At 42.0% G+C, this 16,236-nt stretch overlaps 1 protein-coding gene across 2 annotated transcripts in view; it reads left to right on the top strand.

Annotated features, from left to right (window-relative positions):
- The window catches only part of LOC119442214 (furin-like), a 70,090-nt gene that overhangs the window by 12,536 nt on the left and 41,318 nt on the right, over positions 1-16,236 (top strand). The window contains exons 4-12 of one of the 2 annotated variants that reach the window (XM_037707001.2): positions 142-276; positions 995-1,065; positions 2,004-2,092; positions 4,717-4,889; positions 5,926-6,141; positions 13,177-13,307; positions 13,468-13,574; positions 13,757-13,874; positions 14,631-14,838. In XM_037707001.2, coding sequence (XP_037562929.1) covers positions 142-276; positions 995-1,065; positions 2,004-2,092; positions 4,717-4,889; positions 5,926-6,141; positions 13,177-13,307; positions 13,468-13,574; positions 13,757-13,874; positions 14,631-14,838 — 1,248 coding nt within the window. Of the gene's footprint in view, positions 1-141; positions 277-994; positions 1,066-2,003; positions 2,093-4,716; positions 4,890-5,925; positions 6,142-13,176; positions 13,308-13,467; positions 13,579-13,756; positions 13,875-14,630; positions 14,839-16,236 lie in introns of both variants that reach the window. The other variant, XM_049661964.1, reaches the window with a different exon arrangement.

Genomic DNA, 16,236 nt, shown 5'->3' with positions numbered 1-16,236 from the left:
GGTGCTCCTTTTTCATCCTGACTGTGGCCACCCCTCCTGTACTGTTTCTGGGCTAATGCTTGTTGCCTCTATTCACTTAAATTTTTTGGTAGTCCACTTTTCAACTGTCATGCCACCTCTCTCTCTCTCCGTTTTTGTCAGAATGGTGGAGCTATTGGAGGCCACGACATGAATGTCGCACCAGCTTGGGAACGAGGTTACACGGGGAAAGGCGTCGTGGTGACCATACTAGATGATGGAATCCAAACCAACCACCCAGACTTGGTTCAGAATTATGTGAGTCGATTGGGCAACTGCAGCTTTGTTTGCAAGTTTATGGAATTTCATGTGGTGTTCAAGTGCATTAACTTTCTTTTTCTTTAAGGTTTACTATGCATTTAAGTTGGCAGTTGAAATTTCATACATTACACAGTAATCAGGGAAATGAGTGACAAATATTTGCGAACATCTTATTTTACTTTGATTCTAATAGGACTTAGCTATGTTAGTTCAATGAGCACAGTGCCATTTCCTTTATTTCGTTATTGTTCTACCAGGCCAGAATCAACAAACATTAAATAAAGAAGCAGTTGTATGTGTGTCTTGGTTTCTGCACTTGTAAATATGTGAGACACTGACATGGTTTCTTTAGGGATACTCAGAGTTTTGTAGATATAGAATATTTATTGGCCGGTTGCACTGTTGTAACTGCACCACACTTTAATATAATTAATGTAAATGTATATTCTCTTTAGTTTAATACTCTCACATTACTACCCTCCTTCAAAGTACATAATGATTCAGGAAAGTACTGAAACTCGCAAATGTCTTCACTTTCTTTCATACAGGTTATTAACAGTTTTCTGGCAATTATTATGCTATCAGCAACTATTTAGTGTGGAAAAACCTGCAGGCAAATTCTGTTTGTCGCCATTGAAAAAGATTTTCTCCTCTCAGTGTTGCAACACTTGCTGAATTTAGTTACAAAATTACTTACCATTTCACTTCTTCCCAGGATCCTTATGCGAGCACAGACATCAATGACCATGATGATGATCCCATGCCTCAGGATAACAATGACAACAAGTAAGATTGGTTGTCCTTGGGAATCCCTTGCATTGCTTCAATTTAGCACTGAAGCTACTGAGACAGAAGCTCTGTACATTATTCTGTACATTATGGCAACTTGTAGTATTGAAAAGTCAGTCCAAGGCAGAAATATTTGCCCATAAATGGCTATTGCCGTTATTTCTTTCCGCATCACTAGCGTACCAGTACTTTTTTGGTGTTTCTGTCCCGCCATGTTCCTTTTGACATTCCTTTTGTCCGATAGGAATGTGAGGACTACATATAGAGAGCACGTGCCATTTTCATGTCACATCTTTTTTAAATTTCTGCAAAACCAAAAATAAACCTTTTTGCTCATTTCATAATGTCTGAGAAAAAAACCTGACGCTGGGGGTGAATCATTTCAAGGGTACATCACCTCAAAAAAAAAAAAAAAAAAAGGAAGAAAGAGGCTGAAAGGGTTAAAGAAAAAAAAAAAAACAATACTTACTGGGCAAGTGAGCATGTACACTGTGAAGACAGTATGAATGTTTTGTTTGAAATGGCTAATTGTGATGAAGCAACAAAACTTACTCAGAAGTGTGACAGTTGATGTACAGCTAAAAACACTGATGATGCTTGACAATGCATGTTGAGAATAGTGGATGGTGTGCATATGCACTTTTTTTTTGGGGGGGGGGGGGGGGGGGGGGGGGGCAGTGTCAAATCTATCGTTGCCACAGCTCCCGTAGTACTTTCCACCCTGCACGAGGTTTACATTTAATGATGCGTTTAAGTTGCAGCAAGCCGTCAGTAAATTATAATTTATAGGATAGTCTCCATGTAATTGTTAGCTACATTATCATTGTGTGGTTTAGTGAAAAGCATTTGAGGATGTTTGGAGCATTGTGTTCTGTTTTTAGTGTGTGGAATTTCTGAGCACAATTGTGATGTTTCGAACTATCTGATCTCATTAGGCATGGGACACGGTGTGCAGGAGAAGTGGCAGCAACAGCTCTTAATGAATACTGTGGAGTTGGGGTTGCCTACAATGCCAGCATTGGAGGTAAGTTCCTAGTGCAGGGTGTCTTCTCATTTGTTGCCATTGACCTAATCACAGAAATAACAAGGTGGCAGTGGAAAAGCAGGTAGCAAAGGTGCCTTAACCCTTTAACTGCCACTACCGAAATAACTCGTGAAACCAACCACGCGCACCCCCTGCTATTCCCAAGTATACTCGTGTTGCTTTTTAAACTCACTCCCTGCCACACCCGAGACAATTCGTGCAAAAAAAAAATTGCGTTCATGTCCCGTCATTCATGGAGAGGTCACCTAAATACATAGAACTTGTAAATTAAATTTCAGACAACAGATGGAGCGCACGTGTTTACACCCGCGTCGCTTCGTCTCGACAGAACGCAGCAGCCATGGCGAGTCAGCGCGCCACGTGCGTCCGCGTTTTGACGGACGAAGAAATTCAAGGACTGCTGATGAATATCTTTACAGGTCCTGTGGAGTATCATGGTGCATTACTGGAATGAAATTTCCACTGAACCAACATAAAAGAAATACCGGGCAGGGGCTGAGGAGCAGTCAGAAAAAAACCCGGCAGTGAAAGGGTTAAAATGCTCACTACTAGTCGCTGGTGCTTCTTCAGAGAAACATTAAGCGCAAGCTCTCATGGCTTCTTTCAGCAGGATATTGTCATCACTGTCAGTATACTACTTGCTACTTGTATATTCTTTAACCTCTCCTCCCACACCCAACCACTCACTTGCTGACTCAGTTCTCAGGATGAAGGAGTTTAAAAAAATTTTTCTGCACAAACATAAGCATCTCATTATCATTTGAATGCCAGCTGTCAACATTTTAGGCATTGTTTGTGAATTCGCTGTAAAATGTTATGTCACAAGCATCAGGCTGGCGGCACACAACAGTTTGTTATTGGATACCATTAACAGAATGCTGCGCAGTCATGCATTTACTTACCCTGCCATTGTTTTATTGCGATAGCAATTATATGGACACTCCAGGTACATTCCTGCCGTCGCCGTGAGATTCCGTATAAAGCCTACAGGCGATAAAATCGCCGCTGCGGGCCGTATGGCACTATGTGCGAGTGAAAGTGTGCGAGGGTGAGCCGGCGATCGTGGCTCAATCTCGTGCACGCAAGGGCGGGAAGCGGGAAGGAAGCGTGCCGTCTTCCATTCGCACTCCCAACGCTCCAGAGGGAGGGTAGGGGGGTCGTTTTACTCAGCGCCACCCGAGCCACTGCATGTGCCTGCCATGCCGCAAGGCTCCGGGGCGAGGGTAGGAAGGGGAAGGCCACGTACTACACCATGTGCTCCCACATCGAGTGGCTGTATTTTGAAAGCCAACTGCGGCAGGGGCAGAGTCCTTCCTCCATGCACTGTGTTTTCGCGGCTTAGTTCCCGTTGATGTGAGCGGCGGGACGAAGGTCAATTCATTCACTGCTGCTGCCGCGCTTGCTCACTAAGCGTTTTGACAGCAAGTTTCCGTGGTCATCGAGTGAGATGCGTTCATGTTTGCTTGTGTGTGCGTGACACCATGCTTGTTAATTTAGTTAGTATGCCTATGTTTACAAGTTTATATGGCCGATAAAAATACTATCCTTACTTCGTATAGCTGTTCATTAGTTTGCTATCGCAATCGATGCTTCGCCTTTAGGGCGAAACTGCGACATTACTTATTGCATTTGAAATGACCCGAGGCTGTTACATTTTTAGTTTTTTCAATATAAAGTAACATTTTCGTCTCAAACTTTGTAACATTGTTCTCCTTGTTGCTTTGAATCTAAATCCTTAGCCATCTCCTCCCCAAATATGTCTTTAGCTTTAAGAAGAAAAAGTGAGCACTTGAGCCAATATGTTTGCTTCACAGTTTCTGATCCTAACCAGAGGGCTCACCGATGTCAAATGTAATGATAGTTAAGCAGCCTCAGTAAGATATGACATGTGATGCTTTGCCAACTAATCATGCTGTCAAGTTGCACTATGAAGCAAGGAGTTAATGAAGCCCATAGTTCGACATCGGATAACAGAAGCAGTTACAGTTAAGGAAGCTCTAATTAGTGTGCATGATATGGCACAGTACAGAATTCAGTATTACTCTGGTTACTTGCTGTCTTTGCTGGCACCGATCTCACCTACTTAGATTGGTGGAATTGGTCCCATTTTTAAATGTTGGTAATCTGTCATGTGCAATGGCAGTTCATGACTAGGCTTGGAAACCTAATCACTATTTTGCATTTAGCTTCAGTGTTGTAGCACATGCAAATCCAGCATACTAAAGTTCCAAAGGGCCAATATGAAGCACAAATATCTGCACTGCTGCTATGCTAGAAGACTATAGTGTAGTGAATATTTGATACACTCGTAGCTGTGCTTGTATCCCGCCTTCTATTTGGTACACAGCTTTAGTACAAGTTGTCAGCTGAAAGTGATATCTGGTGTTCTGGTGTAGTCAGACTCACTTGTGTCTATTTTCATCATCATGGCTGACACATGAATAGGAGGAGGTGATGTCTGCACCCATAATTTGCATGTTGTTGATGCTGTTAATTTCAGCTGCTGACTCATAGTTTCAAAATAACTTACTGAATTAGACTATACATTGTCTCCAGTAGTGCTTTCGTGCTATAAACACACTCATGTGGTCAATCTTGCACAGGGGTGCGTATGCTGGACGGCACAGTGACTGACGAAGTAGAAGCCCGTGCCCTCAGCTTGAATCCAAACCACATCGACATCTACAGTGCTTCGTGGGGCCCTGAAGATGATGGGAAAACTGTTGATGGCCCAGGAAAACTAGCCAAGCAGGCTTTCTTTCAAGGCATTGCCAAGGTGTGTTGAGAAACCTGTTGACAAAAACAGAAAATTTGCACTTTCACCCAAAAGTGTGAAGCAGTAAGAGTGATGACTAGTGCAGTAGTAGACTCAGACGTGTGCACTTAGGTTTATTGAAGCAAACACTTAGCAAACTGTCTAGAATGAGGACATGTACTTAGTATTTGCCATGGCAGAGTGTGATGGAGCAGCAGACGGTCAGGCTCTTATGGAGCTCTATATTTTGCTGTGATCGGCATATGCTGCAGTTCTGGAGAGACCTTGTCTTAGCAAAAGTGCAAAAATGTGATTACATTTGTATGTTATCTTTTAAAGTGTCCCACTGCTTCCAATTTCACTAGGTGTGACACTTCGAGATATGAAAGCTGCCTTCAAAAAAACATTCATGTTTAAGTAACCACAATCGCACGTCCTGTGTTGCAATCAATTATCGGTGATTTTATGTGTAGTGTTTTGAAGAGAATGTCAATAAACTTCTAGTGCCACTGCTTCGTCATATGGATCTTGCAAAGTTATGAAGAGAAACATTTTGTCAGTAAAATACATTCCACAAATTTTTTTAGTGAGCTTACGAGTGTGTAATTGCTGATGCTACGGCTCTGAATTGCTTTTTTTTTTTCGTCTTTGTTTCATTGATTATGATGCACATTCTTGTTTTCATGATACATTTTCTCCTAAATGTATCAATGTAAAAAATTCTGGGGTCCTGCGTGCCAAAACCACAAACAATATGATTATGAGGCACGCCGTAGTGGGAAACTCGAGATTAATTTTGACTTCGTTGGGTTCTTTAACGTGCACCTAAATCCAAGTACACAAGCGTTTCGGCATTTCACCCCCACCAAAATTGGCCATCGTGGCTGCGATTGAACCTGTGACCTCTAGCTCAGAAGTACAGTGCCATAGCCACTGGGCTACTGGGGTCGTTGATGTATAATTGTAAAACAAACAAACAAACAAACAAGCACACAAAGGATCAAACAAAGCCTTAGTTATGCGTTACTTACAAGCCTACTTTCTCTGTGTGTTTCAGGGTCGCCGTGGTCTGGGTTCAATCTTTGTCTGGGCTTCTGGCAATGGCGGACGTTTCAATGACAACTGCAATTGCGACGGCTACACCAACTCAATCTACACACTGTCCATCAGTAGTGCCACCCAGCATGGCTCCAAGCCTTGGTACCTTGAGATGTGCTCCTCCACTCTTGCCACTACTTATAGCAGTGGTTCACCAGGCAAGGATGCCAACGTGGTGAGTCAGACAGCCAAGAATGAGGCAGCACGTGCCACTGTCATGCAGCCTTTGCAATCTGTTTGCACTGATGGCACTTGCAGATGTCTGTATGTTAATACCTGGAGCTTGTTAGAGTTTATTTTAGTTTTGCTCATTAAACTCAACCACATAAATAAATTTAAACCAGTTCTAATCCCCCTTTTTGCCTGTACTGCTTCCACTGAAAACAGTATAGTACATATAATGGCACTGACCTTCATTGACAGAAAGGGTGGGCATGATTAGCATGAGCACTTGTTGAGCAATGAAGTGAGGAGAATGTGAACAGTTGCACAGTAATGTAGCTTTAACGACGCAGTTCTTCCTCATAGAAGATACTATATTATCGCCAATACCAGCATTTCAAGAAATTTGACACTTTTATTGTACACAATTGCATAAGAAGTTATTGCCACAGTCTCGTATACTTTCTCATGGCACCAGACACACCTGCTTTTTGGACTGTGGCAGGTGCGCGTAAAATTCTTGTGCATCTGTGCACTTCAGCATATTTCAGCTTGACCAACAATTGCCAACGGCATTTTGGTAGTAAGCACAGGGACTTCCATTAAGCTTTTTCGTGAAAAAGTGTATAGGTGAAACTTTGCAAGAAATAAGAAGCAAAGCAGAATGCTTATAATGTTTAAAAAACAAATCGCATTTATGAACGATGAACCAGCCTGCTTACTCGGCTGCAAAGGGTACCCTAATCATTCTAATGTCTGGGTGTGCTGGCTGCTAACTACTAGACTGCAAATCATCGTTTGTCACTCCTGCACTGCTGTCAAATAGCTTGCCAGCACTACCTGCAGATGTCTTGCCTCTAAACAACTCTCCCTCTGCCGGTTAAGCGAGCATGCAAATTTGTGGGGCTTAAGTGCATTTTTGCACCGTATTGCCCTCCTCTTGCACTATGCATTCCATGCTGTCCTTTGCTAGCAGCGATTTTCAGCAACTTCTATTAGTTCTAAAATAAGGCACCTCTCCCCTTTGAGCACAGGTTAAGTTTCACGACCTTGATTTTTTTTTTTCTTTTTTTGCTTATTAGAGCCCTTGACATGATTTGCAGGGTGGCCTTGGAGTATGTCGTGTGAAATTTAAAAAAAGAAAATGAAATAATAAAAAGAAATAATCACAACAGTGAAGATTCTAATATGTACTTTATTTACATAATTTTGAATAATTGTTTAACATATATTCAGAAAATCACATGACTCTAATAGCTAACTCTTTGATTTCTTTAACTTGACTACTGTGAACAGTAATTACAAGTCCCCTCTCCCCCGACTGCTGGATATGTTAGAAAATCCCACACGACTGTGAGAAGAACCCTGGGTGCTCTTGGAAAACATTAAGAGAACTCCACTGCCACTGTATGATGTCCTGGAAACTAGACAATGTGAAGAAGACATATGCAATACCATTCATTTGCAAGCGGGACATGCAAGACGTGCCTGGTTAGCAAAAAGCCAATCCCCCGTATTGGGCATGTTTCACTCCTAGAGGGAAATAAAAACAAATAAAACCTTTGCATTTTCATCACTGCACAGTGCCTGGCAGTGCACAGCCAAGTGCTGTGGTATGGTGCACAAGTTTAGCTCAATAGAAAACCACAGGTGTTTGTCGGGGCCCAATTAAAAAATCTGTTTGCTTGCTCGAAGCGGCTGCGGCATAGTAGTTAGAATGCTTGGCTTGAAAACACACATTCATTGGTTCTATCTCGGGTTGGATGTCTTTCTTTTTTTTTTTTTGCATCAGGTCCTGCTTTGCTTGCTTGAATCAAAGTGTAAAGAACGAATGAATAGGCCCATTTCTCGGCTTATAGCTACTGTCCACACTAAAACAGTGCATTTTAAGTAGGATGCTGTGAGAATGTACATGGAAGTCATGAATTAATTCACCAGCCCTTCCTGTGTGGACCAGAATTCATTTAGCATGTGGCACTACTGTTTCTTCATGTTCACTCACCTCATATTGCCAATAGACCTTTAACTGTAGGTTTCTTAGATATGTTGTTAAAGGATACTTAAGCTGCTGCTTTCCAAGTGAAATAAAATGAACATAGGGTCCAAAAACATTCTAACTCATGGTAACGCTCTATTCATAATTAAACTAGTTATTTTAATGGTCCTTAATTTTTTCTGTAAAACATCTAAATTTAATGAATTACTAATTTTGTGTCGTACACTTCAATGAAAGAGAGCTATTTGGAGTATATTTTACATGCAAGACTTGCCTACATGTCTAGAGCCATGGTAAATTGCAGGATGAGTGAAATGTGTTCTCATGTGCAGGAACTGACCATCTAATGTACTTACCATTTCTGTGCCCCGAGTTTTCACTTGACACACCTCTCTGGCCATCTTATGTTTGACAGAATAACACAGGCAACTCTAACACTAACTTATAACAGTGGACTTGCTATCAGCCACAATTCCCTTCAACAATACATCACAATCACCATGGCACCAATGCCTTTTGGTACCCTTACGAAGTGCAGTAAGTGTCATTATATTCTGTGCTCTAAAATTGACTGAAAGCATGCCTTTGGTGCTGGTGGTGCCTCTGGGTTTGTGTGCTGCATGCTGGAATTGGTGGCAGCAGTTTGATACGGTTTTGTCCTTTCTGGTATGTATCTCAATTCTTGAATGTTGTGCGACAGTTTTGGCATATTGGGGCTTCTTATTTAGAGGAACACTAAAGAGAAATGATATCGGACACTAGATGCTAACATATACAGTCGACTTCCATTAATACAACTCTGGTTAATTAGATTTTTAGATCTAATCGGCCTTTAAGATCTAATTAGATCTTAAAATTGGCCTTCGCTGGATAAATCGAGCCTGACCAGTCACCATGCACACGCCTGACCCCTATGGTCACCACAATAGCGACCCCTTTATTGGCGGCGTCTGTCTCGGTATAATTTAAGGGGCAATGAATGCATTGAACAAACGCCATCTCTCGTCGAAAACGCCGTTTTTCGGCCTGCCCTAGGAAGATTTTCAAGCAATAATGGTAGTCAACAATGTCTGATTACAATATTTACCCGATTCTAATGCGCGCTCCCCCCCCCCCCCCCCCCCCCTCCCCCCCCCCAAAAAAAAATATTGAACAAAAACTGTCTACGAGGATTTTGTATGCTTGCCGCATAGCACATGTGTATTGCGGCGAAGCAGACTTTAAAAACACTGCGGCGAAGCAGACTTTAGGAAATCGGCCGCCACTGTGCAACACATATTAAGTTTTTGACCATTCTTCTTGCTAAAAATTCGGGTGCGCTTTAGATTTCTACTTTGCTTAGGAGCTTTAGTGTTATCTCTACGTTAGTTTTCTACTTTAGACACATAGAAAGCACGCGCGCGTTTGATTCAGAGGCATGTTAGAATCAAGTAAATACTGCCAAATAAATCAGCGGTGTGTTCTGACGTTTTTTCCTGCATCTTGTTTAGTTCGACCTGCCGGATAATTCGATCAATTTCGTCGGTCCCATCAGGGTCAAATTAACGGAAGTCGACTGTATTCAACCTAGAATGCTGAATTGCTGTTCTAAAACTGTGCAACATTTGTTTTATGTTGGGAAATGACTTAGTTCCAAAGAGAATCAAGACTGATGAGGACACATAATACTTGTGCAGTTGAAATCGCCTGAAATGAATACTCTTGTGTAGCTTAGGTAGCTTAGTCTGTGCAGCTAGGGCGGAAGGCAAGCTCTGATTCCAGCCGCTGTTGATGGTTCCATAAATGCGTCCTCAACTCGTAATGCAAGTAAATCGCAATGACAGTGAGTCTGAATGAATAACGCAAAATTACGATGCACAGTTAAACATTATTCAAGAGGGAAAAGTACTAAGTGCTAGGTAGAAGGATATTTGCTCCCTGGGTGATAGCAGTCTAGTGAGTGAGAGCAGGCTCACTTCTCATCGTACATGGGAGTCAGAAACTCGCACAGAAAGGACACCACACATCGTGTAATAGCATCAATAGAGTGATTTGAGGAGGCAGCACCAATAAATACATTTTAAATAAAACCTAAAAAATTTACGTAGGTGCATTGTATATCATGTGGAAATGCAACCTCATTACCATTGTTATCATCACTGGTTGACTACAATTTACTAATCATACAGAGGGCATGTTGGGTCGTGGGTGCTGTTACTAAATTGTATGGTGGCAGCGCTGCACCAATCCCAACCTATGTTTGTCGTTCTTCTCACCTACAGAAGCTCTGCTCTTGGTTAAGTAACACTTCGGACACCTTGTAGCACTAATATGTTATTTTAGTGTGACCTAACTAAGTGAGCCTCTGGTGTCCTTTTGAGTTAACTAAGCTGGTTGATTAATCTTTGGAAATCGAAAATTACATTATTCTTGCCACGAGCACAGGCATTATAGCCCAGGAAGAATGCTAGATTGGAATACGGGAGGTGGAGTCACCAGATTGAAATTTCTGCACTGGTACATGTAATAAATTTGGCAGCATCTGCTGGATGTTAATCGAGTCTCTCATGTCCAAACTGATAAAAAAAAATGAGCATATTGCATTTTAAGATAGACAAATTCACCATGCAGCATTTCTGGACTTTTCTGCCCCAGAAGAACTTGTATGTGCAAAAATACATTGAAATCTGTGACATTGCAGTAATGCCATTGACACCTTGGTGTGGGTGTGAAGCTTCAGATTGTCTTCTCCGCTATCAGTTAGCCTATTCAATCAAACATAAAGGGGATTCAGAACAAGTGTGTGCTAGGCTAAACTGATTTAGTGTTTCTCTTTAGTGCTCCTTAAAAAAAGAAAAAACTTTTTTTGTTAGTACTATATTCACTAAAAAAATGACGGCAGAACCTATTTCATGATAACTCCCGACGATAATGCGATTAGCATTATAGCAATGTAGCGACACACTTCTATTGCTTAGGTCACCCTAATTTAAAATCTGTAGTGGTCATTATGAGACTTCCATTGTTTCGGCTACATGCGGCACACACCGTCTCCGGTATCGGCCAACCTTACTATGGCACTCGCTTGCCAAGGTCATCCATAAGCATGATGAATGTATGACGGCAACGCAGTGACGACGACGCAATGACAAAAAAGGAATGACGTCGATGGAACAACAAAGGGGTTATGACGACGACAGTAGGACGATAATGAGAAGATTCTAAAATGTTGGTGATGGTATAACGACGATAGCAAGATGACGACTGCATGACGAAGATGGCGTAATAACGACGGAATGACGACAACTGGATGATGAAGCTGAACTGATGACGATGGTACGACCACGACAGTATGACAATGGATGCATGACAGCGATTGTTTGACGATGTCGCAATGACGATGATATCATAGTAACGGTGCCATAATCACGATTGCATGACAACAGCATAATTACGGTAGAATTAAGAAGAAGGAATGACATCGATGGAACAATAAAGGTGGTTTGATGACAATGCGATGACAGTTACAAAGGATTACCATGGTAAAATGACAGCGTGACGATGATGGCATGATGAAAATGGTACGACAATGACTTTGTGGCGACTATGGCTTGACAAGAGTCCAATGATGACGATTAAACGATTACGACGGTATCACGGCGACGATATGACAACGAATGCATGACGACGAGGCAATGATGACAATGGCATGACAGCAGTGTAAGGACAAAAAGGATGACGAAGAGTATATTACGATGACGGCGTGATGATGATTTTATCACAAAGGCTGTATGATGACGACGGCACGAGGAGATTCAAATAACGAAGCGGGAGTGATGATAATGGAATGACCATGACGGCCTCAAGATGATGATATGACAACTAATGTATGACGACGATGGTGTGAGTCGGATGACGACACTACAACTAAGACGACGGCATCACGACCACAAGCACATACTTAGTGGCCCAAACTATTAGACAACTTGAGCTATTGAGTCGGCGGCGTAGAAGGCACGACGACGACAGCAGGACAAGAGTCAGATGACATAGCTGGAATGGCGACGACGGGACGACCACGACGGCATCACTCCATGAGCACATAACCAAGCTGACAGACAACCTGAGGCACTGGGTCGGCGTAAGTGGCTAGGTAGATAGATAGATAGGCGCAAAACGCCTGAAGTAGGCAGAGAATGCTAATTGCATTAAAATGCACACAACTACCAAATAAATGTGATGTTTCAGCAATTTGCAAGCATTCTTTTCTATTTTTCGTGTGTGCTGCTGTTTCTTTAGCAGTGATGCATAACAATGCCGATGTGCATTTAAATGGCAATTTGCTTTTAATTTGATACTATAATGTTGCCCTACTTCTGCAGGGGTATGTCATATTAAATTTATTTTGTTTTTTTGTTTTATTTTGTTCACTCCATAATTATTTACACAACACTTTTAAGCTTTGGCTATTATAGGAGGTCAAGCATTGATAATAATCATATTGATGCAGCTATGCCATAGGCATGCTTTTTTTTGCTTGTGGCAGACTTTGCTGATGTCAGCCTGGCTTTGAGATGAGTAGTGTCATATTTTTCTCGCATGTTAACTTTCGAAATTTCGAAAAATTCACATAATTAAAAAAACAAGTGCTAGTGGTATGCGAATTTCACCTTGCAGTGGGGCTTCATTGCAATGCAGAGAGGCTTGCTGCATAGCCACATTGCACTTCAACAAGGACAAGCAGTAAGAGCTATAGTAACTGAATACACAAAATTGATGTTCTTGCTTTGTGCAGGGCTATTTATATAAAGATCAGAACAATGTCATCTGTGCTTATTTGCACAGGTTGTACACAAAGATATTTTTTCTTTTTTTCAATTTTCTAAGGGTTGTTATTGGGTGTGCCAGTTATATGCAACGGCATGTTATTCACGATGACATTTTGATGACACATCACAATCTGCCTTGTCACCATTTTGGCCTTTAAACTTGTGTAAGAAGAAATAGAAAAACTGTGCCTTAAGGCATGCATACAAACTCTATTGAAGACATTGTGAACTCTTTTTTCCTTAGGTGACAGTTGACATGGACCTCTCGTTTCGACTTAGACCTAATACAGACACATTGTGCACCCAAGCACATACAGGAACATCAGCATCTGCTCCATTGGCAGCTGGAATCTGTGCACTCGCCTTGGAAGCCAAGTAAGCTTCAAAATTGCACTTTATGATGTGTCCCCTTTTTCTTTCAGTGTCAACGGGAAGCATGATCTTTTCATGTGCACCATAATCTTGTAGCATGTTCTGATCGTTTGTCAGACTTTCTAAGTTTAACTCCTATCACTTATGTTTTGTACTCGTGCAGCCCGAAGCTCACCTGGCGTGACATGCAGCACCTTGTTGTGATGACATCTCGGCCTGAGCCATTGCTGGGAGAGGAGGGCTGGACAACAAATGGGGTCGGCCGTAGAGGCGAGTGTCACTAAGGGATTCTTCCCACGAATAGATAAGGTTACCTAATGAGGTGTATCCAGTAATGGGAACTGGGAACATTCTTGGAATAAGGTGTATCCCTTTTGCCGGGCACCAAAGTTCTCCTTCAGCAGCCCATTACATTGTTTTTTTTTTTGGTTACGTTTATCTCATCCGTACAGTCAGCCACAAGTTTGGTTATGGCCTGATGGACGCAGACGCCATGACAGCTCTGGCGGAACAGTGGACCACTGCTCCACCACAACACGTTTGCCGGTCTGACACGGAAGATGCTGGATGGTATGTCCTTGTTGCCCATTGTGACAGTGTATCTGATCATGTTTTTCTTTAGAGATTACATTCTAATCCATAAACCTTATAAGAACATGAAATACTAGATGGAAGCTTTCAATCTTAGAAAAATAAACTGTGTTCATATGTGCACATGCATGCATGCACGTGAGCATGAGAATGTGACGAAGACGCATGCAGTATTTTTGTCACTGTAAAATTTCATCTTTAGGACCTTGAATTACCTTTCCTCAAAACTTGTCCACTGGCCAAGAATCTGTAATGGCCATTTAGAAAATGTTTCCTTTGACGCATTTTTTGGGAATGGTGTTAACAATGAGGCTACAGCCTGAAAGTTTTCATTCTGTTTTACCTTCCACTATTATCAGCTCTTGCTAAGCTCAAGGTATTACACATGCTAGTTACAAATGCCACTATATAGGCTTTATTATTTTGTGTGGCTAAGTGGTGGCAGCAATATGTTGCTTAGCACAAGATCATGGGTTCAATTTCCAGCTACTGGGGCCACAGTTTAAATGCAAAAACACCCACATACTGAGATATTGTTGCACATTAAAGGACCGCTGGAGGTCAAAACTAACCAAAGCTCTCTGCTGCAGCAGCTCCTAGGTCATAAAACTCCATCAATCATCAAATAAGTAGATGGTGAGGGCCTTGTGATGAGGCTGTCACAGACCATTGTCGCATTTAGCAGCTTGACTTGGATGGACTCTTCACTTCATTTCTGTTGCTTACGTTACCTAGGACCATTCCAAACCGTCAAGGAGAACGGCTGGAGGTGCAGATGAATGCCAGTGGCTGTTGGGGTCGGCGCGACTCGGTACGCTTTTTGGAGCATGTCCAAGTGGTGCTGTCACTTCAGTTCCTGCCCCGTGGAAATCTTCGCATCACTCTCGTCTCTCCACTGGGCACCCACTCTCACGTCCTGCTTCCTCGGTCTTACGATGCCAAGGTTAGCACCAGCACCTTTCCTTTCGAGTTTGGTGACTTGCTTGTAATTAATGTGTCAAAGTCCTAACAAGTGCTTGTGACAGTGCTGAAAAGAACAAGGCAGAAGTGAAAAGGCACGTCTTAAGATCAATGCCTGCCTCATTTTCGTACATTAGCAACAAACCACTGCTGCAGTCTAGGTGTTGAATCTGCTGGCTAAGCGTATGCCAGAGATTGAACTTGATCCTTTTTTTTAATGCGAAGCATTCTTTGGCTCATCTCAAGTACTTTGTCGAGGGTAGGTAGGTAGGCTCCTGTCTCACTATGTTTCATTAAAAGAAAATTCGGAATTGTGCAATGGTGGGATTGAATGCCTGGCAACCAAGCACAGCGGCCCAATGCTCTAACCATTAGGCAATGCTGGCATGCAGCCTTCTGTTGTGCCAACGCCAACTAGCTCTTTGAAATGACTGGTACTTGTGTCACGTCACATAGCATGCACGCTAGTTTCCCTTTGTCGACAACAGTACCACTCTCTTTCCATTGCATCACGAGCGGGAACGTGTCAATTTCTTCCATTCTTGCCTCATGGCAGCTTACGTTTTGAGACGGTGTGCTAGACTGCACTGCCTTCGGGATCGTTTCACATTCCTCAGTCCTTTTCTCATAGCAGAACGCTACGAAGACACTGTGCAACATTGTACTGCTTTCGGAATCGACCCATGTCATAATGAAACAGATAATGTTTCTTCCCAGAGTAAAAAAATATATATATATATAAAAAGAAACCTGTCATAATGCTGTTGACATCATGCTATCGTCGTCATCATCATTGTATTGCTTCTGTCGTCGCACACAGGCTCACGTCACACACAACTGCTTTTTTACACAAACATGTTGGTCCATCTGGTAACGCTTTGAAAAGTCCCCAACGGTGCTGGATAGTCAGCTACCTGCAAAATGCTTTGAATAACATCGATTCCCACAGTGTGTGGTATTTGCATAATGTCTTTTTCTAAGCTGGGACAAGTTTTTTATTTTTGTTAATTAAAGTTTATTCTCTTGTTTTTCTGTAAACATTTATCACAAAACATATGAATGGAAATGCAATTCAATGTGCTAAAACGTCGCATTACATTTCCAAGACATTGTACATTTAGCACTTTATGGTTACATATAGTCAGAATTTAATACTGACATCTGTGCTGCAGGTGAGCTGAAAAGTTAAGCGATACTTTAAATGCGTGATTTGGCTTCATTACTAGTTTTTCAGCATAAAAATAGCTCTGGTACTCTGTGTTGAGGCAGGCTGATTTATTTCTGTTTGCCACATGTACAGTCCTGACACACCGCAGCACAGGATCTTTTTGTAAGAGAGTGCTTGAATCATTTGGTGTATTACAGGGTACTCATTTAATAC

This window comes from Dermacentor silvarum, chromosome 2 (genome assembly GCF_013339745.2).
Source record: "Dermacentor silvarum isolate Dsil-2018 chromosome 2, BIME_Dsil_1.4, whole genome shotgun sequence".
In the NCBI taxonomy this organism is placed as follows: Eukaryota; Metazoa; Arthropoda; class Arachnida; order Ixodida; family Ixodidae; genus Dermacentor; species Dermacentor silvarum.
The sequence above is the reverse complement of the archived record's forward strand: the minus strand, read 5'-3'. Positions and strand labels throughout refer to the sequence as shown.